Source organism: Rhinopithecus bieti, unplaced genomic scaffold (assembly GCF_001698545.2).
Source record: "Rhinopithecus bieti isolate Rb0 unplaced genomic scaffold, ASM169854v2 scaffold_13225, whole genome shotgun sequence".
NCBI lineage: Eukaryota > Metazoa > Chordata > Mammalia > Primates > Cercopithecidae > Rhinopithecus > Rhinopithecus bieti.
The window spans coordinates 566,742-590,911 of record NW_016807895.1 but is presented as its reverse complement, the minus strand read 5'-3'; the positions used below and the strand labels follow the sequence as shown (position 1 = coordinate 590,911).

Sequence of the window (24,170 nt, the reverse complement as noted above, 5' to 3'; positions counted from 1 at the left end):
CTATATTTGTACCTCTAGTTTCTTACTTTCTATTCATCGTCAACTTCTGCAATCAGATTTCACATCCCTCATTAGAACCTCCCCTGAACTGGTTTATACTCGGCCCACCTTTAAAACCTGCCAAATGCCTTAATCTCTCTCTCTTTTTTTTTTTTTTTTTTTTTAGATGAAGTTTCACTCTGTCACCCAGGCTAGAGTGCAGTGGCACCATCTCAGCTCACTGTAACTTCCGCCTCCCAGATTCAAGCAATTCTCCTGCCCCAGCCTCCCAAGTAGCTGCAACTACAAATGTGCACTGCCACACTCGGCTAATTTTTGTATTTTTAGTAGAGATGGGGTTTCACCATGTTGGCCAGGCTGGTATCGAACTCCTGACCTTGTGATCTGCCTGCCTCAGCCTCCCAAAGTGCTGGGATTACAGGGGTGAGCCACCACATCCAGGCTTATTGATTTTTTTTCAATTTGGAAGCAATACCTGATCACTGGGTATCAGTGGGACTTTGATTATTGGAGTTCTAAAATTGACTACTGAATGTACTCTCTATACCAGATCTATATTATGACTTCAGTTAATGACCTAAGAAATTGGAAAACCTGAGCCACAATTGTCTGTTTAGCTTCTGGAATGTCCCACTAGGTATCTGATTGCATCAACCTATCATTTTCTTTGTACATTAGTTTGCAATCCCCCTTTTAGTATCTATTTTGTATGTGTATGTGTGTGTGTGTGTGTGTGTGTGTGTTTAGGAAAGATTTTCCTTGAAGATTAGCAGCACAAGACATATTAACAACTGATGTTACTTGAAATTCAAGACTGAATTTAAATTTATTGCAAACATGTGATTATATAATACTATTCATCAATTTCAACCTCTTCCATGATCAAATCTTTTCAAGTAATTACAACTAGAAGAAATTTCACCAATTTGAGTGTCTCTCTCTCTGCCCTAATACCTCTTAGGGAGCACGTGTTAATAAATATTTCTTTGAATGGATTTTCTTTCTTTTCGTGTTATTATCTCATTTTCTGTTTTAATATGATTAACACATTTAAGGTTCAAAACAGTGTTTACAACGCATTTTTATATTTTAAAATGCAGTGAAATATCAGCAAAACAATATGTAATGTCTAGGTTATTTAATATGCCTCCATTTTAATTATCTTGCATAGTATATTTTAAAACTTATTTTTTTCCTGCTTTGTTCTATTTGTTAAGATCATTTATTCATGTTAAGAAAAGGCTGTTTATGGCCAGGTGTGGTGGCTCATGCCTGTAATCCTAACACTTTGGGAGGTCAAGGCAGGCAGATCACCTGAGGTCAGGAGTTCAAGACCAGCCTGGCTAACATGGTGAAACCTCATCTCTACTAAAATACAAAAATTAGCTGGGCATGATAGTGGGTGGCTGTATTCGCAGCTACTCGGGAGGCTGTGACTGGAGAATCGCTTAAACCTGGGAGACAGTGGTTGCAGTGAGGGGCAGCTGAGTGAGACTCCATCTTAAAAAAAAACAAAAAACACACGCAAAAACAAACAAACAAACAACAACAACAACAACAAAACAGAAGAAAAGAAAAGGCCATCTATAGCAAGCAAAAGAATGAGCTTGTACTTATGAAGAAAAATAAGTAAAAGAAACATGATAGGTGCTTTTTTTTTTCTCTTTGTAGAATTCCAACAAAGCAGTTCTGTAGGTTTGAAAGATATTTGCCTGTTCATTTTAGATTTCCTATCTTGTGTTTAATCAGTGCAGTGATTACAATAGTGATAAAGAATATTACAGTTCTGTGCTCAAAAATCCTAGATTAAAATCAACAATGAATTGAGTGTGAATATGTGCCAGGCACTGAAGTGGCTGGTGAGGCTTCTATATTTTCAGGAATAAACTTGTCTGAATGGACTTGGGTGGGAGTACGTTTATAAAATACAAAAGACAAAACAGTGATGTGAGTGTTCATTTATTTTGATTTTTCCAAGATTTATTGAAGTATACAAATGACAAATACAAAATGTATCTACTTAAGGTGTACAATGTGATGTTTTGATATACATGTAAATTATGAAGTGAGCACACTTAAGCTAATTAACATATCCATCACCACATATAGTTACCCTTGTGTGTGTGTGTGTGTGTGTGTGTGTGTGTGTGTGTTGAGAAAACAGTATCTACTCTCTTAGCAAATTTCAAGTATACAACAGAGTATTATAACTGTAGTCACCATGCTGTACATTTGATATCTAGAATGTATCCATCCTATGGCTTTTGACCCTTGGACCAACAGCTCTCCATTTTCCCCACCCTCAGCCCCATATCTGTTATATACATATAATAAAATAACAGAACAGAAAGTTTACAAGATAAAGGCTATGGCCTTTGACATCTGCCCTCACTTTCTGATTGACATGTGAGTGGAGGTGCTCACAGAATTGCCTTGGAAAGAAGGGAAGCTACTTCCTGATCTCACAGCCACTTGAGACATTGTTACCAGAAGAGCAGGGATGTGACTCTCTAATAGACTTGGGAGATCTAGACAAGAAGAGACTAGAAAATATTTACACAAGGCCAAAGCAGATTCCCATTTGAAGGTCTGAATTATTTCCTAATAAGGAAACAGTGAACTCTCATGTTTCTTAACATGCTAGAGCACCTCAAAATATACAAAGTATTATTCTTAAGAGTAAGATATCAAAATAAGAGAATGAGTCATATTATCACCTACGATATAAAACTCTCTACCTAATGTATTGAAACATGAACCCAAAATAATAAGTATAGCTTTGGGATAAACAACAAGAGTGTTTACTTTGACTTAGCACATTTGAAAAATTTTTAAATATTGCAGTATTGTAAGCCTTAGTGTGATACCTGCATATTCACATTGTGCTGCGTTTCTCAAAAGCAATCCTGGTGTTCAGGTTTTTGTCTTCACAAAGCAGTTGTGTTGGACAAATATGTCTATTGAGGATAATTAAGATAATCTGACCCAAACAAACAAATATACAGATAGACAAAAATTTATTGACACTGGACACCAACCAAAGAGGAAGAACTGCAAAATTTATGGCCTTAATTTAAGCTTCTTATGGCCTATATCATAACCAGGCTCTGGTCATGATATACCAGAGGGTCATCCCTTCTGAGGGTAATTCCCAGTTGTGGGTAGTAGAGACTGTTATAGATGGAGCTCAAACAGAGAGAAGCAATATTATTGTGCCAAGGAGACCGAGGTTAGCGTTTGAGCCTGAGACAGTGGTAAGAAATTGAAAGGCACGATCTTAGAGAGGAATCACAGAGAGTGGAACTTCCAAGTCTCTTCTTAAAATGCCCAACTGTTTTGTTGTTGTCTAAACTTCACATGCACAAGACAGAAATCCAAGTAACTTAGTCAAAAATGTTGTCAAGAAGTCTAAGGAAACGAACAGAAATTTAATTAGGAGGAAACAGAAATTAGAATTCAATCCTCCACCAAGTTAGTGTGAATTTGAGAGTGCTTCAAACGTTCTGTAGATCTCAAGCAGGGACAAGTTCTAGACATAATGAAAAACCTGAACTATTTCTACCTTAACATAAACTCTTTATGAGCAGAAAGAGCGATGAAACAAATTGGATGAAATATTGATAATCAGTGAATCTGGCTAAAGAGCGTACAGAAGTTGGCAGAATTTGAGTGACCCTCCTATAAGATTGAAAAAGGTAAGTTATCAGAAATACACAGGCATATTGATTGGGATGATATTTAATCTTTAGGTTATTTTACACTCCTCTATTTTTTTATTTGTTTGTTTTGTTATTTGAGACAGGGTCTCACCCCGGTTGGAGTACAATGGTGTGATCTTGGCTCAAGCAATCCTCCCACCTCAGCCTCCCTAATAGCTGAGACCAGAGGCTCAGGACACAACACCAGTCTAATTTTGTGTATTTTTGGGTAAAGATGAGGTTTCGCCATGTTGCACAGGCTGGTCTTGAACTCCTGAGCTCAAGTAGTCGTCTAATTTTATGCATACTTTATTTCTCCATTTATTGCCTCCTTTTATGTTTCTAGCATTTTTAATTATTGAACATCTTATTATGCATACTGGCCACTTGGATATCATCTTTTGTAAAATATCTATGAAGTCTTTTTGCTCTAATTTATATCTTCTTTTATCTTTTTCTCATCAATTTATAAATATTTGTATATATAAAATATTTTGTCATCTGTATCATTGTATGTATTATATTTATTAAAATTATTTTCACTTATTTACAGATACTTGTTTATACTACTAAATGAAGATTTCAGAATCTATAATCTAAGAGCAAAGAAAGAGTCTAATATAATCACAGTATATATTATAAATTTAAATTAAAGAAGTTTTAACCATAACGAATTATGATTCCCATTTAGAAGAGAACAGTCCCATCTTCAAATAGTGATCCATTAGTCTCTGACCGTACTCTATGGCAAGCTTCCCTCACCTAAATTCACAGACTCACATGCCCAAGCTTATACATTTCTTAAATACGGCCACTTTCATGTTAGTTTCTTTACTCTCAACGACTTTCTCATACTAATGGAAACTGAACAAGATAGTCTCTCGATGAAACCACACTCTGAACGACTTTGAAAGTCACGCTGGATTCTCTACCTAGGCGAAGGACTCACACACCAATCCCTGGGCCCACTTACAGACCAGACTGACAAATAAAACCATAATGCTTCAATAATCTTCAGCCATTTTCTCTCCGCGCCCTTTCACCTTTTTCTCCGCCGATCCGCTCTTTCCCTTCTTTCTACGCACACGCTACACATCCTACAAACAGACATCTTGAAATTATATACTATACCTTACTATACGTATATACTATATAGTTATATGGCTATATGTGCATGTATATATACATAGCACTAAATAATAACCAGGAGTGAACAAAGACTGGAAAGATTACAAGCAAACAGGGCATAAAGTGAATTCTACATTAATTTCTTTGAGGGAATACTTCATTTCATGTGTCATGTAAAACATGCAGTTTAAGAACTAAGGGTCAGGATTCAAGGCTGCCATATTGGTTAACAATTGAGAGGAGAAAGATCCAGGAATGGAGGAAGCCACAGAGGAGGCTGTCCTAAAACTGGCATACACATGCATGACTTCTAAACTGAACGTGTATACAGTAAGACACGAGTAAGAGCTGAGAGAGATTTGAAGCACTTCAGATACTGAGAAGAAGAGTTTAAAATTCAAGTTCCTTTTAGGTAGACATACTCGGTAAACACTTCGGGATTTCCAGTGAAACATTAGTAGTGTAATAACTTACGAGTAAGGAAGCTGTACTAAGAAGGGTTATACTACAGGACTCAGGGAATAAACAAAATAATAGTCTGCCTAGAAATTTCTAAAACCAAACCTACACAGGATCAAAGTAACATCCAGTGCAATTTTACTGCCTGCTGGGATGAAACTCAACACTGTTTAAAGCAAAATAATAGAATTTCTGTAATGTGTTATTCACAATGTCTAGTATATAATCTAAGCTTTCTAGAGATTAAAAAAGCAGAAACATTCTAACACATAATAAAAAAAAAAGTAGTGAATAGAAATAGACTTAAAGAAGACTCTGATATTGAATTTAATGGGACAAAGACTTATAAATAATTGCCATCAATATATTGAAGAATTCATAGAGCATACTAAAATAATGGGAAAGTACATGAGAAATGTCATAAAGTTTGTAAAAAATATAATAGATAATAAAGGAAACCCAGAACTGAAAATATAATGACTGAATTAAAAATGTATAATGGTAGATTAGGCACAGAAACATAAGAAACAATAAATCTGAAAATAAATTTTCCAAATTTAAGCACAGAGACAGTACTATATTAACCAAAAATAGTTTCCAAAGATGAGACAATATGAAATGCCCTGAAATATTTGTATTTGAAGTTTCCAAAAGGAAGATAAAATGAACACAAAATACCTTTTTTAAAAAATGGCCATTTAATTTTAAATATCTGACGAAAACAACTCACTGATCTAAGGAGGCCAGTGAATTCCAAACAGGATAAACAAAATCACACCTAGGTATCAAATTAAGAATAGTTAAAGCAAAGCTATAAATATAACTTTAAAAGAAGCCAGAAAACATACATATTACATATAGGGCAGCAACATTAAGAATAATGGCTAATTTTTTATTAAAAGTAATAGAATTCATGATACAATGTAACAATAATTTTAAGTGCTAAAAGGAAAATAACTGTCAGATTAACCCACAGTTTTATATCCAGTTAAAATATTTTCAAAATGAAAATTAAATAAAGATATTTCAAATAACGAAAAGCTAAGAAAACTTGTTTCCAGTAAACCCACACTACAAGTAATGCTAAAAGAATCCTTCAAGTTGAAGGCAAATGTTGTCACACAGAAATTCTGAACTATAGATAAGAATAAAAGCACTGACTAGACATATTTATATAAATTAATATAAAAGATTACCCTTATTTCTAAAAGTTTTAAATAAATAATGAATTGTTTAATAAGCATTAACAATGCATTGTGAAGTTTACAATATATACAAGAAAATATATTACAAAATAGAATAAAGTCTTGCAAGATAAATTATACTATTGTAAGATGAGTGTATTAAATGCTAAAACATACGTTATTAATTCAATTTATACTGTAACAAATTAAGAATGAATCTTGAGATGTCTTAAATACATACTAAAACATAAAACACAAAGAAGTATGGCTAAGAATAGCCAATAAAGAGCATAAACATAGGTGTTTAAACAAATACTTAACTGTTCCAAAAGATGATAGACAAAATGTAAAACAAAACAAAACAAAAAACAGAAACAAAGCTGTAAAGAACAACTAGGGGAACAGAAAACAAGAAAATGACAGACTTAAATCCAAATATATCACTAATGGCATTATATATGAATGAGTTTAAGCCAATTAAATGTCAAATATTGTCAGACTGCACAAAAGAATAAACCAACTCTGACCTTTTATATGACAATAAATCTTTACAGCTGGATTTTAATAGAATTATACACAGAGGCTGAGAGCAAAAGAATGATAAAAGTTAAACCACATAAGCACATTAATGAGAGAAGTTGTGTGGGTAAATTCTTAGCAGGCAAAGTTAACCCCAAGTAAGTAGAATTATCACAGGTAAAGGGTGGTATTCATAAAGATGAAATATTTAATCAGAAATATAAAAGATCATTAGATATGTATCTGATAACTGCATTAAAATAAATGAGAAAAAAATGACAGAGTTAAAGAGAAAATTTTTTAAATGGAGTATTTAAAACGCTTAGTCCTAGGAAGAATTTGAATATGGAGACACAAAATATGGAATGCTGAGAATTAAACAACACTATTGTCACATTTTTTTCTAAAATTATTTTCCTAAGAATGCTATACCCAGCAAGTATGTAATAAACATTCAAGTATATAAGAAACATTTACCAAAGCAGTTTTAAAATGTAGTTTTGAAACATTTGTTGTTGGAAAACATTGAGGGAGTTGGAAATTTCCCAAAATAACCATGTACGAATATTTTCTCTTTTTTGTAGAAAAGAAAGGCCTCTTCTTAGATTTGCCTAGTCACTCACTTATTCACTATTATTGAACAGTTTTTTTGTGCATCTGTTTTAACGTAAATATCTGGTATGATGAGTTAGTAATCACCTTCCTTGGAAATTCTGGCTGTGAATTAGAATATTTACTGAGTAAATTTTACTAAGCATATAGTCAATTGTCTATCTAAAGTGACTCCAATTACCTCAAAAAACTTGTTTAAAGAAAGTTAGATATTTTCACAATATTTTCCTGGCATTTTTTTCCATGAATACCACTACTGCTCCTATAAGACTCTTAGTATGAGTTATTAGGATTTATAATGCAGAAATTATAAAGGATTTGCTTGAGTACAGTTTGAATATTTGTGAATATCTGGTACAAATATCTGATCATCAGAAAAGAAAACATGGCAGTTTCTAAACAAACAAACATGCGAACATTATTAATTTGGAGATGATTCTAGCGCAGAATTAAGCTAAATAGAGTTTACGTGTTAGGAATTCAGTCTATTGAGTCACAAAAAAATTGTCTACTTTTTTTGAATTGAGGCTATTAGCAGGTCTTTCTCACAGCAATGAGCAATAATAGCATTGCATTTATAATAGAGGAATTCTTTAAGATAAGGACAAATTAATCTTAATTACTACTATTTCTAGAACTTAACATAGTGCCCCACACTGTAGGTGTTCAGTTTTTTTCAAAATTAATTGAACAATGATATTACACAGGACTAAATTTCACATTAAAGTACAGTCACAACCAGACAAACAATGTAGCATAACTAATGCCCCACGTTGGTACATCGGTTTTTTGTTGGTGGAAGAGAAGTGGTATAAATTTTGAAATGCCATTGGCTAATATGTACCCAGAACTTTAAAATTATTCCTATATTTCAATTTTGAGAATTCTCCCTCTAGTAATCTAGCCTTAAAAAAGATAATTTATAATACATAATCATCCCTTGGTATCCGTGGGTGATTGGTTCCAGGAATCCCTGCAGATACCAAAATGTGCAAATGCTCAAGTCCCTATATAAAATGGTGTAGAATTTACATTTAATCGATGCATATCATTCTATTTACTTTAAATCATTTCTGGATTATTTATAATACCTAATACCCTCTAAATACAATGTAAACAATTGTTATACTATATTGTTTAGGGAATAATGACAAGAAAAAAAGCCTGTACATTTTCACTAAAGGTGCAACTATCTTTTATTTTCTCTGAATATTTTCAGTCTACTGTTGGTTGAATAAACATATGTGGAATCCACACATATGGAGAGCCAACTGTGCTAAAATATCAGGTACAAAATTGGGGAGGCAGAGGCAGGTGGACCATGTTTTATACATGTTTGCACGTATAAAACCAGAGAGAGTCTAAACAAAATATGTGGAAAATTTTAAATTTTGTATGATTTTATATATGACATAATATGACATGGCTAATATTAACATTTTAACAATATGCCAAAACGTAGAATTGACAGAGAAAACAAGATAAAACAGGTATGAAAACAATAGAAAATCAACAGTGTTAAAATAAAACCGATAAATAGGTAGAAAATATTTAGACAACTTACCCTTATCTTAGTGATATCATTATAAACATCTTAGATTTTTTAAAATTATTTTAAATCTTATGTTCCTGGTTTTAACAGGGAGCACATACTGCTTTTATAGTGACATCATAATCATCATAATTTATGGCCTTGTATGTAAAGAGTTTTCCCCATCCCTCTCTCCAAACCCTGCTGAAGATAATGTCACTTCTGACATTTGTTGTTTCCCTCCCTCCGTCNAAATCTGAAAATAAATTTTCCAAATTTAAGCACAGAGACAGTACTATATTAACCAAAAATAGTTTCCAAAGATGAGACAATATGAAATGCCCTGAAATATTTGTATTTGAAGTTTCCAAAAGGAAGATAAAATGAACACAAAAATACCTTTTTTAAAAAATGGCCATTTAATTTTAAATATCTGACGAAAAACAACTCACTGATCTAAGGAGGCCAGTGAATTCCAAACAGGATAAACAAAAATCACACCTAGGTATCAAATTAAGAATAGTTAAAGCAAAGCTATAAATATAACTTTAAAAGAAGCCAGAAAAACATACATATTACATATAGGGCAGCAACATTAAGAATAATGGCTAATTTTTTATTAAAAGTAATAGAATTCATGATACAATGTAACAATAATTTTAAGTGCTAAAAGGAAAATAACTGTCAGATTAACCCACAGTTTTATATCCAGTTAAAATATTTTTCAAAAATGAAAATTAAATAAAGATATTTCAAATAACGAAAAGCTAAGAAAACTTGTTTCCAGTAAACCCACACTACAAGTAATGCTAAAAGAATCCTTCAAGTTGAAGGCAAATGTTGTCACACAGAAATTCTGAACTATAGATAAGAATAAAAAGCACTGACTAGACATATTTATATAAATTAATATAAAAGATTACCCTTATTTCTAAAAGTTTTAAATAAATAATGAATTGTTTAATAAGCATTAACAATGCATTGTGAAGTTTACAATATATACAAGAAAAATATATTACAAAAATAGAATAAAGTCTTGCAAGATAAATTATACTATTGTAAGATGAGTGTATTAAATGCTAAAACATACGTTATTAATTCAATTTATACTGTAACAAATTAAGAATGAATCTTGAGATGTCTTAAATACATACTAAAAACATAAAAACACAAAGAAGTATGGCTAAGAATAGCCAATAAAGAGCATAAACATAGGTGTTTAAACAAATACTTAACTGTTCCAAAAGATGATAGACAAAAATGTAAAACAAAACAAAACAAAAAACAGAAACAAAGCTGTAAAGAACAACTAGGGGGAACAGAAAACAAGAAAATGACAGACTTAAATCCAAATATATCACTAATGGCATTATATATGAATGAGTTTAAGCCAATTAAATGTCAAATATTGTCAGACTGCACAAAAAGAATAAACCAACTCTGACCTTTTTATATGACAATAAATCTTTACAGCTGGATTTTTAATAGAATTATACACAGAGGCTGAGAGCAAAAGAATGATAAAAGTTAAACCACATAAGCACATTAATGAGAGAAGTTGTGTGGGTAAATTCTTAGCAGGCAAAGTTAACCCCAAGTAAGTAGAATTATCACAGGTAAAGGGTGGTATTCATAAAGATGAAATATTTAATCAGAAATATAAAAAGATCATTAGATATGTATCTGATAACTGCATTAAAATAAATGAGAAAAAAATGACAGAGTTAAAGAGAAAATTTTTTAAATGGAGTATTTAAAACGCTTAGTCCTAGGAAGAATTTGAATATGGAGACACAAAATATGGAATGCTGAGAATTAAACAACACTATTGTCACATTTTTTTCTAAAATTATTTTCCTAAGAATGCTATACCCAGCAAGTATGTAATAAACATTCAAGTATATAAGAAACATTTACCAAAGCAGTTTTAAAATGTAGTTTTGAAACATTTGTTGTTGGAAAACATTGAGGGAGTTGGAAATTTCCCAAAATAACCATGTACGAATATTTTCTCTTTTTTGTAGAAAAGAAAGGCCTCTTCTTAGATTTGCCTAGTCACTCACTTATTCACTATTATTGAACAGTTTTTTTGTGCATCTGTTTTTAACGTAAATATCTGGTATGATGAGTTAGTAATCACCTTCCTTGGAAATTCTGGCTGTGAATTAGAATATTTACTGAGTAAATTTTACTAAGCATATAGTCAATTGTCTATCTAAAGTGACTCCAATTACCTCAAAAAACTTGTTTAAAGAAAGTTAGATATTTTCACAATATTTTCCTGGCATTTTTTTCCATGAATACCACTACTGCTCCTATAAGACTCTTAGTATGAGTTATTAGGATTTATAATGCAGAAATTATAAAGGATTTGCTTGAGTACAGTTTGAATATTTGTGAATATCTGGTACAAATATCTGATCATCAGAAAAAGAAAACATGGCAGTTTCTAAACAAACAAACATGCGAACATTATTAATTTGGAGATGATTCTAGCGCAGAATTAAGCTAAATAGAGTTTACGTGTTAGGAATTCAGTCTATTGAGTCACAAAAAAATTGTCTACTTTTTTTGAATTGAGGCTATTAGCAGGTCTTTCTCACAGCAATGAGCAATAATAGCATTGCATTTATAATAGAGGAATTCTTTAAGATAAGGACAAATTAATCTTAATTACTACTATTTCTAGAACTTAACATAGTGCCCCACACTGTAGGTGTTCAGTTTTTTTCAAAATTAATTGAACAATGATATTACACAGGACTAAATTTCACATTAAAGTACAGTCACAACCAGACAAACAATGTAGCATAACTAATGCCCCACGTTGGTACATCGGTTTTTTGTTGGTGGAAGAGAAGTGGTATAAATTTTTGAAATGCCATTGGCTAATATGTACCCAGAACTTTAAAATTATTCCTATATTTCAATTTTGAGAATTCTCCCTCTAGTAATCTAGCCTTAAAAAAGATAATTTATAATACATAATCATCCCTTGGTATCCGTGGGTGATTGGTTCCAGGAATCCCTGCAGATACCAAAATGTGCAAATGCTCAAGTCCCTATATAAAATGGTGTAGAATTTACATTTAATCGATGCATATCATTCTATTTACTTTAAATCATTTCTGGATTATTTATAATACCTAATACCCTCTAAATACAATGTAAACAATTGTTATACTATATTGTTTAGGGAATAATGACAAGAAAAAAAGCCTGTACATTTTCACTAAAGGTGCAACTATCTTTTATTTTTCTCTGAATATTTTCAGTCTACTGTTGGTTGAATAAACATATGTGGAATCCACACATATGGAGAGCCAACTGTGCTAAAAATATCAGGTACAAAATTGGGGAGGCAGAGGCAGGTGGACCATGTTTTTATACATGTTTGCACGTATAAAACCAGAGAGAGTCTAAACAAAATATGTGGAAAATTTTAAATTTTGTATGATTTTATATATGACATAATATGACATGGCTAATATTAACATTTTAACAATATGCCAAAACGTAGAATTGACAGAGAAAAACAAGATAAAACAGGTATGAAAACAATAGAAAATCAACAGTGTTAAAAATAAAACCGATAAATAGGTAGAAAAATATTTAGACAACTTACCCTTATCTTAGTGATATCATTATAAACATCTTAGATTTTTTAAAATTATTTTTAAATCTTATGTTCCTGGTTTTTAACAGGGAGCACATACTGCTTTTATAGTGACATCATAATCATCATAATTTATGGCCTTGTATGTAAAGAGTTTTCCCCATCCCTCTCTCCAAACCCTGCTGAAGATAATGTCACTTCTGACATTTGTTGTTTCCCTCCCTCCGTCCCATCTTTTCTGATGAGTATATAAAGGTGGATTCAAACATCTGCAAGTTTTTCCCTCCCTCCCACCCTTCCTGGTTTCCTTCCTCACTCCTTTCCTCCTTCCTCCCTTATTGATGAGTATATAAAGGTGCATTTGATCATGTGCAAGTTTAGAAGATGAGGAAGAGTATGTTGGAATATTAGAAGTAGTTCAAAAACACTGAAATCAGTGGTGGAAGTGTAAAAAAAAATTAAACATACAACTTGGTAGCCATATTAAGAACCATTTTCCACCACAATTAATATTTTTAAATGGTTTCACAGTTATGAGAACCCTCTAATATAATGGAAATATAGGAAAGGAATTGGAAGAACAACAAAGAGGAAGTTTGGCTTTGATGTACCATTTGTCAGAAAAAGGGAATATATTTCTGTAAAATTTTCTCTGCTTTTCTATTTTCATAAGACCAATTTCTCAGGATTCAGATTAATAAAGAATAAAGAGTTTTAAAATAGTAGCTGACTATTAATTTTGAGTAAACCTATTATGTCAAAAATTTGGGGAAAGAAAATAAATCCAACACAGACTCAAAGCCCAAATGTCACAGAATCTAGGAGACAACATAGAAGATATATCCAAATAATTGAACTTGTGCTATGAATAAGATTTTTTTTTTTTTTTTTTTTTCTGAGATGGAATTTTGCTCTGTCACCCAGGCTAGAGCCCAGTGGCGCGACCTTGGCTCACTGCAACCTCTGCCTCCTGGATTCAAGCGATTCTCCTGCCTCAGCCTCCCGAGTAGCTAGGATTACACGCACCACAACCACGCCTGGCCCCGATTCTGGACCTTTCACAGTGAAGGTCTAACTTTATACTATTAGACTAGCCTCTTTTTTTCTTTATTGTGCTATATACATGCAATTCCACCCTCTTAGATTTGTCCAGATGCACATATTTACAAAAATCTTTCTGGCTCTTTTTGTCCCTAATGACAGCCCTCTCCAAAATCTTAGAAAAGACCAGAAATTTGGAATTAAAGAAATCTTAATGACGATGTAAATTAACCCAACAAGAATCTGAGGGTTGGTAAGTTTAAATAACTTCTAAATTGTAATAGTTACTGCGTGTCACAATTAGGACTAAATCTTGTAAGTTGCATGTTTGTGTGTATACATGTATATAATTTATTAAATTTTGCTGCACTACTTTATTTTTCTAAAACTGCTTTCTCTTAATTCAGGATCAAACCCAGTTTTTAACCTTTACAAATATGTCTTCCCAATTTTATGCAATTTTACAGCACTTGTAAATTAATATTTTCTATGATACCTAGCTTCCATAAAACTATAAAGAAATCATGGAGATTTCCTCCCATTAGAAGCTACTTAGCCCTTCCCAATCCTGGCGCAGGGTAAATACGACAGGCCTTTTCTTTACAGGATATGCTACCAATGCAGTGGATCCTGGAAGACTAGATTGAGGTCTACCAGGGGAGACCAGAAACATTGTGGTCAAAAAGACAATCTGCGAGATGCTCAAGATGTTAAGTCCTTATCAGAATTCATATGTTTGACTAAGTTTAGAGTTAAGGGTCCAGTCAGCCACTATATATGCAAATAAATAGTGAGGTCAAAAACCAGAAAAGCAGGATAAAGAGAGTAAATACCCTTAATAACGTAGTATTAAGTATTAAGATGTGGTTGAAATCCAGCTCACTTTTATAATGAACTAGCTACGTGGTAATGGCATATCCTAGATAAATCCCTATTAAAAAAACAGAAAGAGTTTTATTTTTTCTTTAAAAAGTAATATAAGTATTTTATTTTGCTGAGGTGTCTATTTCGTATACATATTATTTCCCATTGGAAACACAGAAATAGTTGACAGGTGGTTTTGGTTTCATTGTGTTTATTTTCCCCAAACATCTCATATTATAATGAGTGTTCCATTTGTGGTTCATAACCCCGTTGTCAAGAATAAATTGGCAAAAAAATCACACACCCTAACTTGTCCATGCATAAATCCAAAATGCCATTTTTCCAACAAAAATGAAAAAAAATTATGAAAAGTAATTAAACAAAACTATGCATGGATATTTCATAATTGTTTATGACAGATTATGGAATTAATTAAAAAAGGAAGCATGATTGTGCACAAAATTTTAAACCATAATGTATATTTAAAATGTGAGAGCAGGAATGGTGGTCAATCTAGAAATTAATTAATGTACACTCAATTTTAGGGGAAGCATTTTGTTTTCAGCTTAAAATAAATGCTTGCTGTAGAGCTGTAACTGCCTTAAGATTATGAGCATCTCTGTTTTCTGTGGCTATTCTTCTGTATTTGTGAATCTCCAAGGATAAAACTGTTTCTGTAAGGCCCTGTGACCTCAATGTGTCCTTTATACATTTCCTTGGAGAATCATAAGGCAATTTCACGTCCTTAGACAAAAACATTTGCTTGCTAAACTTGAATTTCCTGATGTTAGTTATTAACTGTAGTGTGAAAAGTGTTGTTAAATGAGGGATGCCTGAGGATGCCATATGACTAACCTGAGAAGAAATAACAGGAAAAAAGGAACCAGCAAGCGAACTGAATGGGGTGGAATGAGCATGACCTATGGAATTAGAAAAGATACATTTCAAAAGAAGAGAAAATAATAGGCTTCTGATAAAGGAGGCTGCATTTTATTGCCCCACACATAAGGAAGAATTAGATCAAAATTTTGGCAATTTCACAGAGCAAATGTATTCCTGTTTTAAAAGGTACAAGCATGACATTTGTGATATTAGATACTTGTGTGTGTGTGGGGGGTTTTTTTTTTTTTTTTTTTTTTTTCCATTTTTGGCCTGATCTAATTTATGTGCCTGGTGTTGTCAGTGAGTCAAGCAATACATAAACCATTACAGTCCCTCCAAGTACATATATGACATGACTCAAAAAAAAAAAAAATTATGATCTGTAGACTGCTAGCATTTAAAACTGTTTGTTTTGTTGTAAAAATTTTAATATACCTCAGCAACGGGTGTAAACTGGGAATAATTATACTTAACAAATGAATTATCCTGCGTTTATAATAGTATGAATGTGATTGGTAAGGAAAAGGATGATAGATATATAGAAAATTATGGATGTCAGAAAGGTCATGCCACTAAAGAAAGAAAATTAGAAAGATAATGAGTTAAAGAAAAAGAAGTCTCTAAACACCAATGAAAGAGAGGCAATGAATCTGCTTCCTCCAAATTGAACACAAGAAGAGATTTCCATATTCTCTATTATTGAGTGCTTCTGATTGCTAATGAGCGAATTTGTTTCTGCTAACACAGAAGCATATCTTCTTAAAGATAGTGTCTTCTTTCTCTTTTTTTTAATCTTGTCTTTGTCCTTCTGCCTTAAACACTTTTGTCTAGATTACAAGCAGGAAGCTCACCCTAGCTGATATTAAGAAATAGAAACATCTGGAAGTACTTTATTTCTCATGCACAGTATACTATTCCTAATTATGATAAACTATTTATCAACAGATTTCAAGGACAGTTTTGGTTAGATAATACACATACGATTAAATAATATCTAACTGATTAATAATGAATCACATCCATCCACATATGACTTAGTAGTTTATGCTTATTATTGATATTGATTTACATTTAGAATCCAAATATGGCTCCTTGTTCTTCCCCACTAAAATAATTTGCAATATCACACCTTCTGAACATAATTAGTTAAATATTTTTAATAATCACTAGTGATGTGAAAAGTTGCTGTAAAAAATAAATAGCTGTCACTTTCAGCTTTTAGATTTCTCATACATAAATTCTTACCTTGCCTACATATTGTGTGTCAGTACCTGTGTACTCTTCCAATAAGAAGAACTGATTCCACATCCAGCCACGCTTGGTGCGACGTAGCATTTTGCCATCATCTTTTGTCAAACCCACTATCTTTTTGCTTGATAAATAACTGTTAGGTTTTTCTTGTAATAGGATGGTATCAACTGTATGGAACATATAGGTCCAGATGAGTAATGGTATACAATGGTAAGTCCTCATTATCTGAAACTTCAGCAGGTTGTCAAATTCAATGTATTGTTTGTTTTTCCTAGAGAGTAAGGAGAAAAAAATGGCTGTATTAGCTTGAGTTTCACTTTCCCAGAACGTGTATACTGAAAAACTTATTCCAGACATTATTTAAATTTTATTATGTACTATATGTACATTATATTTCTACATCAGTGAACGGTCATGAAACACTCATTTATCACATAGATAAGTGGAAAGACATACAAAGCTCAAGTAGACTAAGCAGGAATTTAGCAGCTAATTTAAGATTACTATAAAACAATCAGATACGTATTAATATTTTTGTAATTTAAAACACTAAATATTTTGAGAAATAAGCTCTACAGTATACAAATTATCACAGAAAATGTTCCATAGTCCTCAAGACTAATAAAAGTAGAATATTTATTAGCATGTACATACATATATGAAATTATATATTTTAAAGAGAACTTCTCATAATCCATCATTTTTAGTAAATGGTTTTTCTACTCTGCCCCCTATCTTCCTCTTTATAATCCTTCTCCTCCATCAGATTGAAATGTTGCCTCAAGGCAAATTATATGGTACCTAATATACTTAGGATTGTGTCTTGCAATACTTAGCACCATGTTGATGTTTTCCAGTTAATAACTATTTTTCCAACAATTAATCTAGTAGGACACTCAAATTTATTTGAGACTGAGGAGTACATGCTCTAAATAAAAACATTTTACATGGTAATTAAGAACAAATTTATTTTCCAAAATAATAAGAAAAAATTAGCATACAAAGTTGATATTGCAAAATTAGATAACGCATGTTATGTATAGAGTAATCTGATCCAGAATTTTGAAGTAATATCTCCCTGTTAATATAATAAGTTGATTATTCTTGTATGAAAGTCATAGTTCATTTGATATTTCAGAATTAGTTTTATTTGTCATCAAATTGGTTTTAATTTGTATGATATTTAATTTAGAAGATGTGAGATGATAATGGCTATGATCTATTAAGCAATGGAAACCAATATCAAACTAGTAGGCAAAAAAGTCATTGGGTTATAAAATCAAATTAAGTGTGGAAAAAAAAATAACAAAAGGAGCAAAGAAGCACTTGGGCATTTCCTTATTATGAAAATTAGAATTAGGGGCTTGAGTATTATATTCTTTCGCTCTTCTCCGCCTCTCTCTCTCTCTCTCTCTCTCTCTCATTTTATCTCTCACCCTGACTAAACCTCCTCAACCTGAATAAATTGTGTGAGTGATATCTCCTGAACTCAGATTTAAAATCTTCAATTTTAGAAAGCAACTGATAGTCTTTTCTAATTGGAGTTTTAAAAATCCTGGGAATGGGCTCCCATTTACCTGATTTAAGCCAGAAACCCAGTGTTGGACCAAGCATCTATGAATTCAGTAATGGGAATAACAAGGTATAAAGGTCAAATATAAGGATCTAGCTTGGATTTTTGCCTTACTATCTGTGATATTTTCAAATACCAACCTATATCACTTGGTCTTAATTGGTACCTGATCCACAAGGTGGTGTTGTTAATTGTATTTTAAACTTTTACCAATACAAAGTAATAGTCTTGTACATTACAATGACTTACTTTATTTTGAAGATAGCAAATCTGAGGCATGATGAATTTAAGTAACATGACAAAAGTTATACAGGTAATAAGTATTAGAGCCAGGTTTCAGATACACAGTCTTAAACACCATTTTTAATATAAGACAATGCCTGTAGAAGAGTTAGCACAGTGCTAGCACACAACTCAGCATATTAGCATTATCATCATGATCATCACAAGCATCATTATTATCACTGTCATCATCAAGCATGGTTGCCCCTACTATAGGCATAGAGATATGGGTCCAACTCAGCAGAAAGGAGAACGGTAAGTGACAGGTGGTATTATAGATTCTTACTATGGTCCAGAGCTACAGATTCTGTCCCACACATCTATGTACCTTAATTTCCATATTTATTATTTTAAAAATTGGTCACTCTTAGCTCTTAATACAAACATATGGTTACAAATACATGCTGCTCTTAATACATACATAGGGTTAAGCTCCAGAATTACAATAATCCAAAATTACACCATTTTTCAATGCCAAAATCTCAGGTTATGGTTATTAGCATCAGCCTTTATGTGACTATTTGTAATCCTGTAAACTATGGAATAATTGGTAAATTTGACCACAGCCAATATAAAACCCTGAATTAGATATCAGAAATTTACAATGTTAAATAATGCTTAGAAAAATGTGTAATGGAAGAGTAACACCTAGTGGTCACTGGCTCAGAATACACCCCCTGTTTTGTAGCTCAATGATGCTGTAGTGGAAAATGAACAGTCAGAGAATCTCAAGGATAACTGTTATTTTGATACAACGAATTCCTTCATTGACCACACTGTTTACCCTGGTTTCTTCCCACTGGTAGAATTTGTTTTGATCATTGACCTTGCTTATAAGACTTGCCAAATAAATCAAAGGGTATTCTTTATTTCCTGGGGTCAGTTCTAACTATGACGCCCATTTTGTGTAGAACATAGGCCTTTGAGCGGAACAATGTAGTTTTATTAGATGGGACAATAGACAGGCAGGTGCTAGGATCCCATAGGCGTTTATAAACTACAGTAAGAAATTCTCATTTATTTTCGGTGCGATTGAAAGCAGTTGGAAGATTTTAACATGATATGTTTAGAAAAGATCAATCTGGCACAGACTAGAAAATAGGTTAGAGGGCAGGAAAGGGATTTGGTTAAGAGAGAGATCAGTTAGGGTCTATTACTCTAGTCCAGTAAGAGATGATTAAGGCATATAGAGAAGTGGTTTGAAGTAGACACTGAAACGCTGCTCAGATTCCCTTTCATCCTTTAATGTGGCCACACACCAGCACTACATACACTACAATTTTTCTATGCCTTTGCTTATAATGGTCTGCACCTGCAACTGTCTTTGAACAAGTTCCCTTGGCTACTGGAACCACTTTGCCCACATGCACAGGATGTGTAATGTGCCTCCAAGTTTACAAACATCTATAATATCCCATTGCCAGTATGTAACAGGTGCCGACGTATGAAACCCAACATACTATTTACATTCTAGAGCTTTCCTACAGAATCGTAATGAAGCTGGGATTTTGATGCCTTTGTTTGGCTTCTTTTCCATCCGTGTCCTATTACTCCAATTAATCCTGCAATTCCTTACCTAGAACAAAATTTTCAACCAATAAATTACACAAAAATCCTTGTCTCAGGGTTTGTTTCTGGGAAATCAGACCTAATATGTGGATCTAATTCACATATGTAGATATTCAAAAACATAGATAATATCATCTTATATATTGGTTATGGGGGGTGAAGAAAAAATAAATATAACTTCTAGATTATTTATGAACTAGGTGGATGACTGAGTGATTTCTTGAGTGTCATTTATATCAGGAGAAAACAGATCTATTGGAAAATGAAGAATCCATTCTTTTCTTATTCTTGGTCAAAATAAAGAAGTAATTTTATACTTCTATCACTAACACTTTTGGGCATAATTAAAAATAGGGAACAAAGTGGTTCTAATGATTTTATACTGTAACTTGAATATGTACGCACACATATATATATATATATTATATATACATATGGATACATATACAGATAAATATATAAACGCATATGTACAAATGTATGTATGTATCATCAGGCATTGGATTCACATAAGCAGCATGCAACCTAGATCCCTCGCATGCGCAGCTCACAATAAGGTTTGCACTCTAATGGGAATCGAATGCTGCTGCTAATCTCACAAGAGGCAGAGCTCCAGTGGTAATGCTCTCCTGCCTGCTGCTCACCTCCTGCTGTGCAGCCTTGTCCCTAACAGACCATGGACCAGTACTGGTCTGCAGACTGGGGGTTGAGAGACCCTGCTCAAGGTGATAATAATAGGAATGGAGCCATTGGGAGTTGATTATGTCATAGAGGTAGAGCTCTTATGAATGAGATGGTGCCCTTGTAAGAGACATGAGAGGGATCTTTTGCCTTTTGACCATGTGAAGACACAGCAGAACAATGGCCATCTATGAACCAGCAAATTGACCCTCACCAGACACTAAATCTGCCATGCCTTGCTTGATGTTAGACTTCCCAGGCTTCAGCACTGTGAGAAATAAATTTCTGCTGTTTGTAAGCCACCTAGTAAACCATAATTTGTTATAGCAGCACAAACTAAGATTAGTACCAGAAGTGGTTTGCTACTATAACAAATATCTAAAAATGTGGAAGTGGCTTTGGAACTGGGTAATAATAGGTAAAAGCTGAGGGAGTTTTAAGGTGCATGCTAGAAAAAGTCTGCATTACTGTGAATAGATCATTGAGGATGATTCTGGTGAGGTTACAGAAAGAAAAGAGAACAATCGAGAAATGCTTAATCTTCTTGAAGAATATCTAAACAATGGCATAATGGCCAGGCGTGGTGGCTCAAGCCTGTAACCCTAGCACATTAGAAAGCCAAGGCAGGTGGATCATCTGAGGTCAAGAGTTCGAGACCAGCCTGATGAACATGGAGAAACCCTGTCTCTACTAAAAATACAAAATTAGCCTGGCATAGTGGCGCATGCCTGTAATCCCAGCTACTCGGGAGGCTAAGGCAGGAGAATCGCTTGAACCCAGGAGGAGAAAGTTGCAGTGAGCCTAGATCATGCCATTGCACTCCAGCCTGGGCAGCAAGGGTGAAATTCTGACTCAAAAAAAAAAAAAAAAAAGAATATCTAAATAACGTGGTAACATGGAACAGAATGTTGATAGAAATATGGACAGTAAATGCCATTCTAATGAACTTCCAGATGGAAACGGGGAACATGTTATTGGAAACTTGAGAAAAGGGTATCCTTGTTATAAAGTAGAAAAGTACTTGGCTAAATTGTATTTATGTTTTAGTGTTTTACAGAATGTAAAATTTGAGAGCAGTGAAATAGAATACATAGCTAAAGAGATTTCTAAGAAAATTGTTGAAGAAGCATCTTGGCTTCCCTTGAATGCTTATAGTAAAATGTGAGACACCAAAATTACTTAAAATGGAATTGCTTAGCAAGAATGAAGCAAAGTTTAAAGATTTGAAAAATTTTCAGGCTCTTCATATTACAAAAATGAGAAAATGTTTGAGAGAGAATACTAAAGGTGTGGCTAAGTGTCTTTTGATAAAGGTGTTAAGTAGGGATGTGAACCATAGATTTAGTATGACACCCCAGGAAGAAAGCTGCCAGTTTGAAATGAAGAAGAAGGATATGGGAAGGAATGAAAGAAAGTTGATGGATTTCTTGGATTGTATAGGCCAGCTCCATAGTTATTCAGCTGCAAAAAAAAAAAAAAAAAAAAAAAAAAAAAAGAACTATTATTCAAGACAAGAGAAGAATGACTCCAAAGATAATTCAGGTATGTGTTGTTGGTTTCAAAGTCGGGACCATTGCCTCACTTTCAACATGCCAGATGGTTTTTTCATAGGGTTTCAGGGTGGGGGTGATCACCCAGAACCATGGGGATGGGACTTCTATGCCAGGAGGTTCAGAAAGTGATACTACTGCCCCAGTGGACTTGGACTGCAGGGCACTAAGCCAAAGAGAATTATTCTCAAGGCTTAGGATCTCATGGAGTTTGCCTTGTTGGGTTTTAAATTTTCTTTGCACCTGTCATCCTTTCCTTCTTTCCTATTCCTCCCTTTTAGAATAAGTGTATTTATCTTATCATTGCTTATCACATTACTGTATTTTGAGAGTACGTTGCTTGCTTGTAATCACTGGTTCATATGCAGAGAAAAATTTTACTCTGGATAAATAATACCTGTGTCTCATCCATATCTTATTTACATGATATTAGATGAGATTTTGGACTTTAGACTATAGAGTCGATATTGGAATAAGTATAGACTTTGGGGGCTATTGGGATGAAATGAATGTGTTTTATATGTGAAAAGGACATGACTTGGGGGGGAACTAGGGTGGAATATTATAGACTAAATATTTGTGGCCCACGAAAATTCATATGCTAAAATCTTAACCCCCAAATTGATATTATTAGGAGGTGGAGCCTTTAGGAGATACTAGGGTTAGATTAGATCATGAGAGTGGAGCCTCTAATGATGAAATTAGTCCCCTTAGAAGGACATGAAGGTACCTGAGCTTTTCTTTTCTCTCTCCCTCTCGGCTATGTGAAGATACAATGAGAAAATGGTTGTCTGTAAACCAGAAAGGGTGCTCTCATCAGACAGCAGACCTGCTGGTGCTTTGATCTTGGATTTTCCAGTTTCCAGAATTGTGAGAAATAAAAATTTGTTGTTTAAGCCACTTAGTCTGTGGTATCTTTATATAGCAGCACGGACTGACTAGAACAAAGTGATACTGCTCCATGTGCGCCCACCTGAAGACCTCCCATGTGCTTTAAGCACTTGTCCAATTCATGGACTTCTTGCCTTTGCTCACGCTCTGACCTGGATCTATCTTATCTTGCTCATCTATAGCCATCTCCTCATTCCTTCAGTTTTTGTATTATATTCTGTTTTGGAGGAAGTCTCTGAATAACCTTTTGAAAAATAGTTTACCCCGTTTTAGTCTCTATTGCTTTCTATTATACCATCCACTCATTTCCTTCACATGATTTACCACAACTTTTATTATCTCTTTCATTTAATAGATTATATGCTTACTGACTTTTTCAACTAGTCTAAATGTAACACATATAGTGGTAAATAGTTCGCTAGTTATTGTGTCCTGCATAAAAGTTATTGACATGTAGACTGCATTTAATATGTATTTGCAAAATTAATTGGTTAATTTATTAATGCCTAATATAAATAATTACTTATTTGAGCCTGGGATCATGTATGACATTGACTTAACGTTCCAGTGCATAAACAAACGGATAGAGAAATAGAAAGAGTTGAACTGGGAGAAAATAGGCCTTTAGAAAACATTCAGCTAGCTTTTGAATGTGTTTGCTCTTGCCTCTCTAGTTCTTTTAATTGTGATGTTAGAGTGTCAATTTTAGATCTTTCCTGCTTTCTCTTGTGGGCATTTAGTGCTATAAATTTCCCTCTACACACTGCTTTAAATGTGTCCCAGAGATTCTGATATGTTGTATCTTTGTTCTCATTGGTTTCAAAGAACATCTTTATTTC

The 24,170-nt window shown here is 33.3% G+C and overlaps 1 protein-coding gene across 1 annotated transcript in view; it reads right to left on the bottom strand.

Annotated features, from left to right (window-relative positions):
* The window catches only part of CDH9 (cadherin 9), a 180,427-nt gene that overhangs the window by 110,760 nt on the left and 45,497 nt on the right, over positions 1-24,170 (bottom strand). The window contains exon 2 of the mRNA XM_017884076.1: positions 16,780-17,056. Within this exon, the coding sequence (XP_017739565.1) occupies positions 16,780-17,007 (228 nt within the window). The 5' untranslated portion in view covers positions 17,008-17,056. The remainder of the gene's footprint in view (positions 1-16,779; positions 17,057-24,170) is intronic.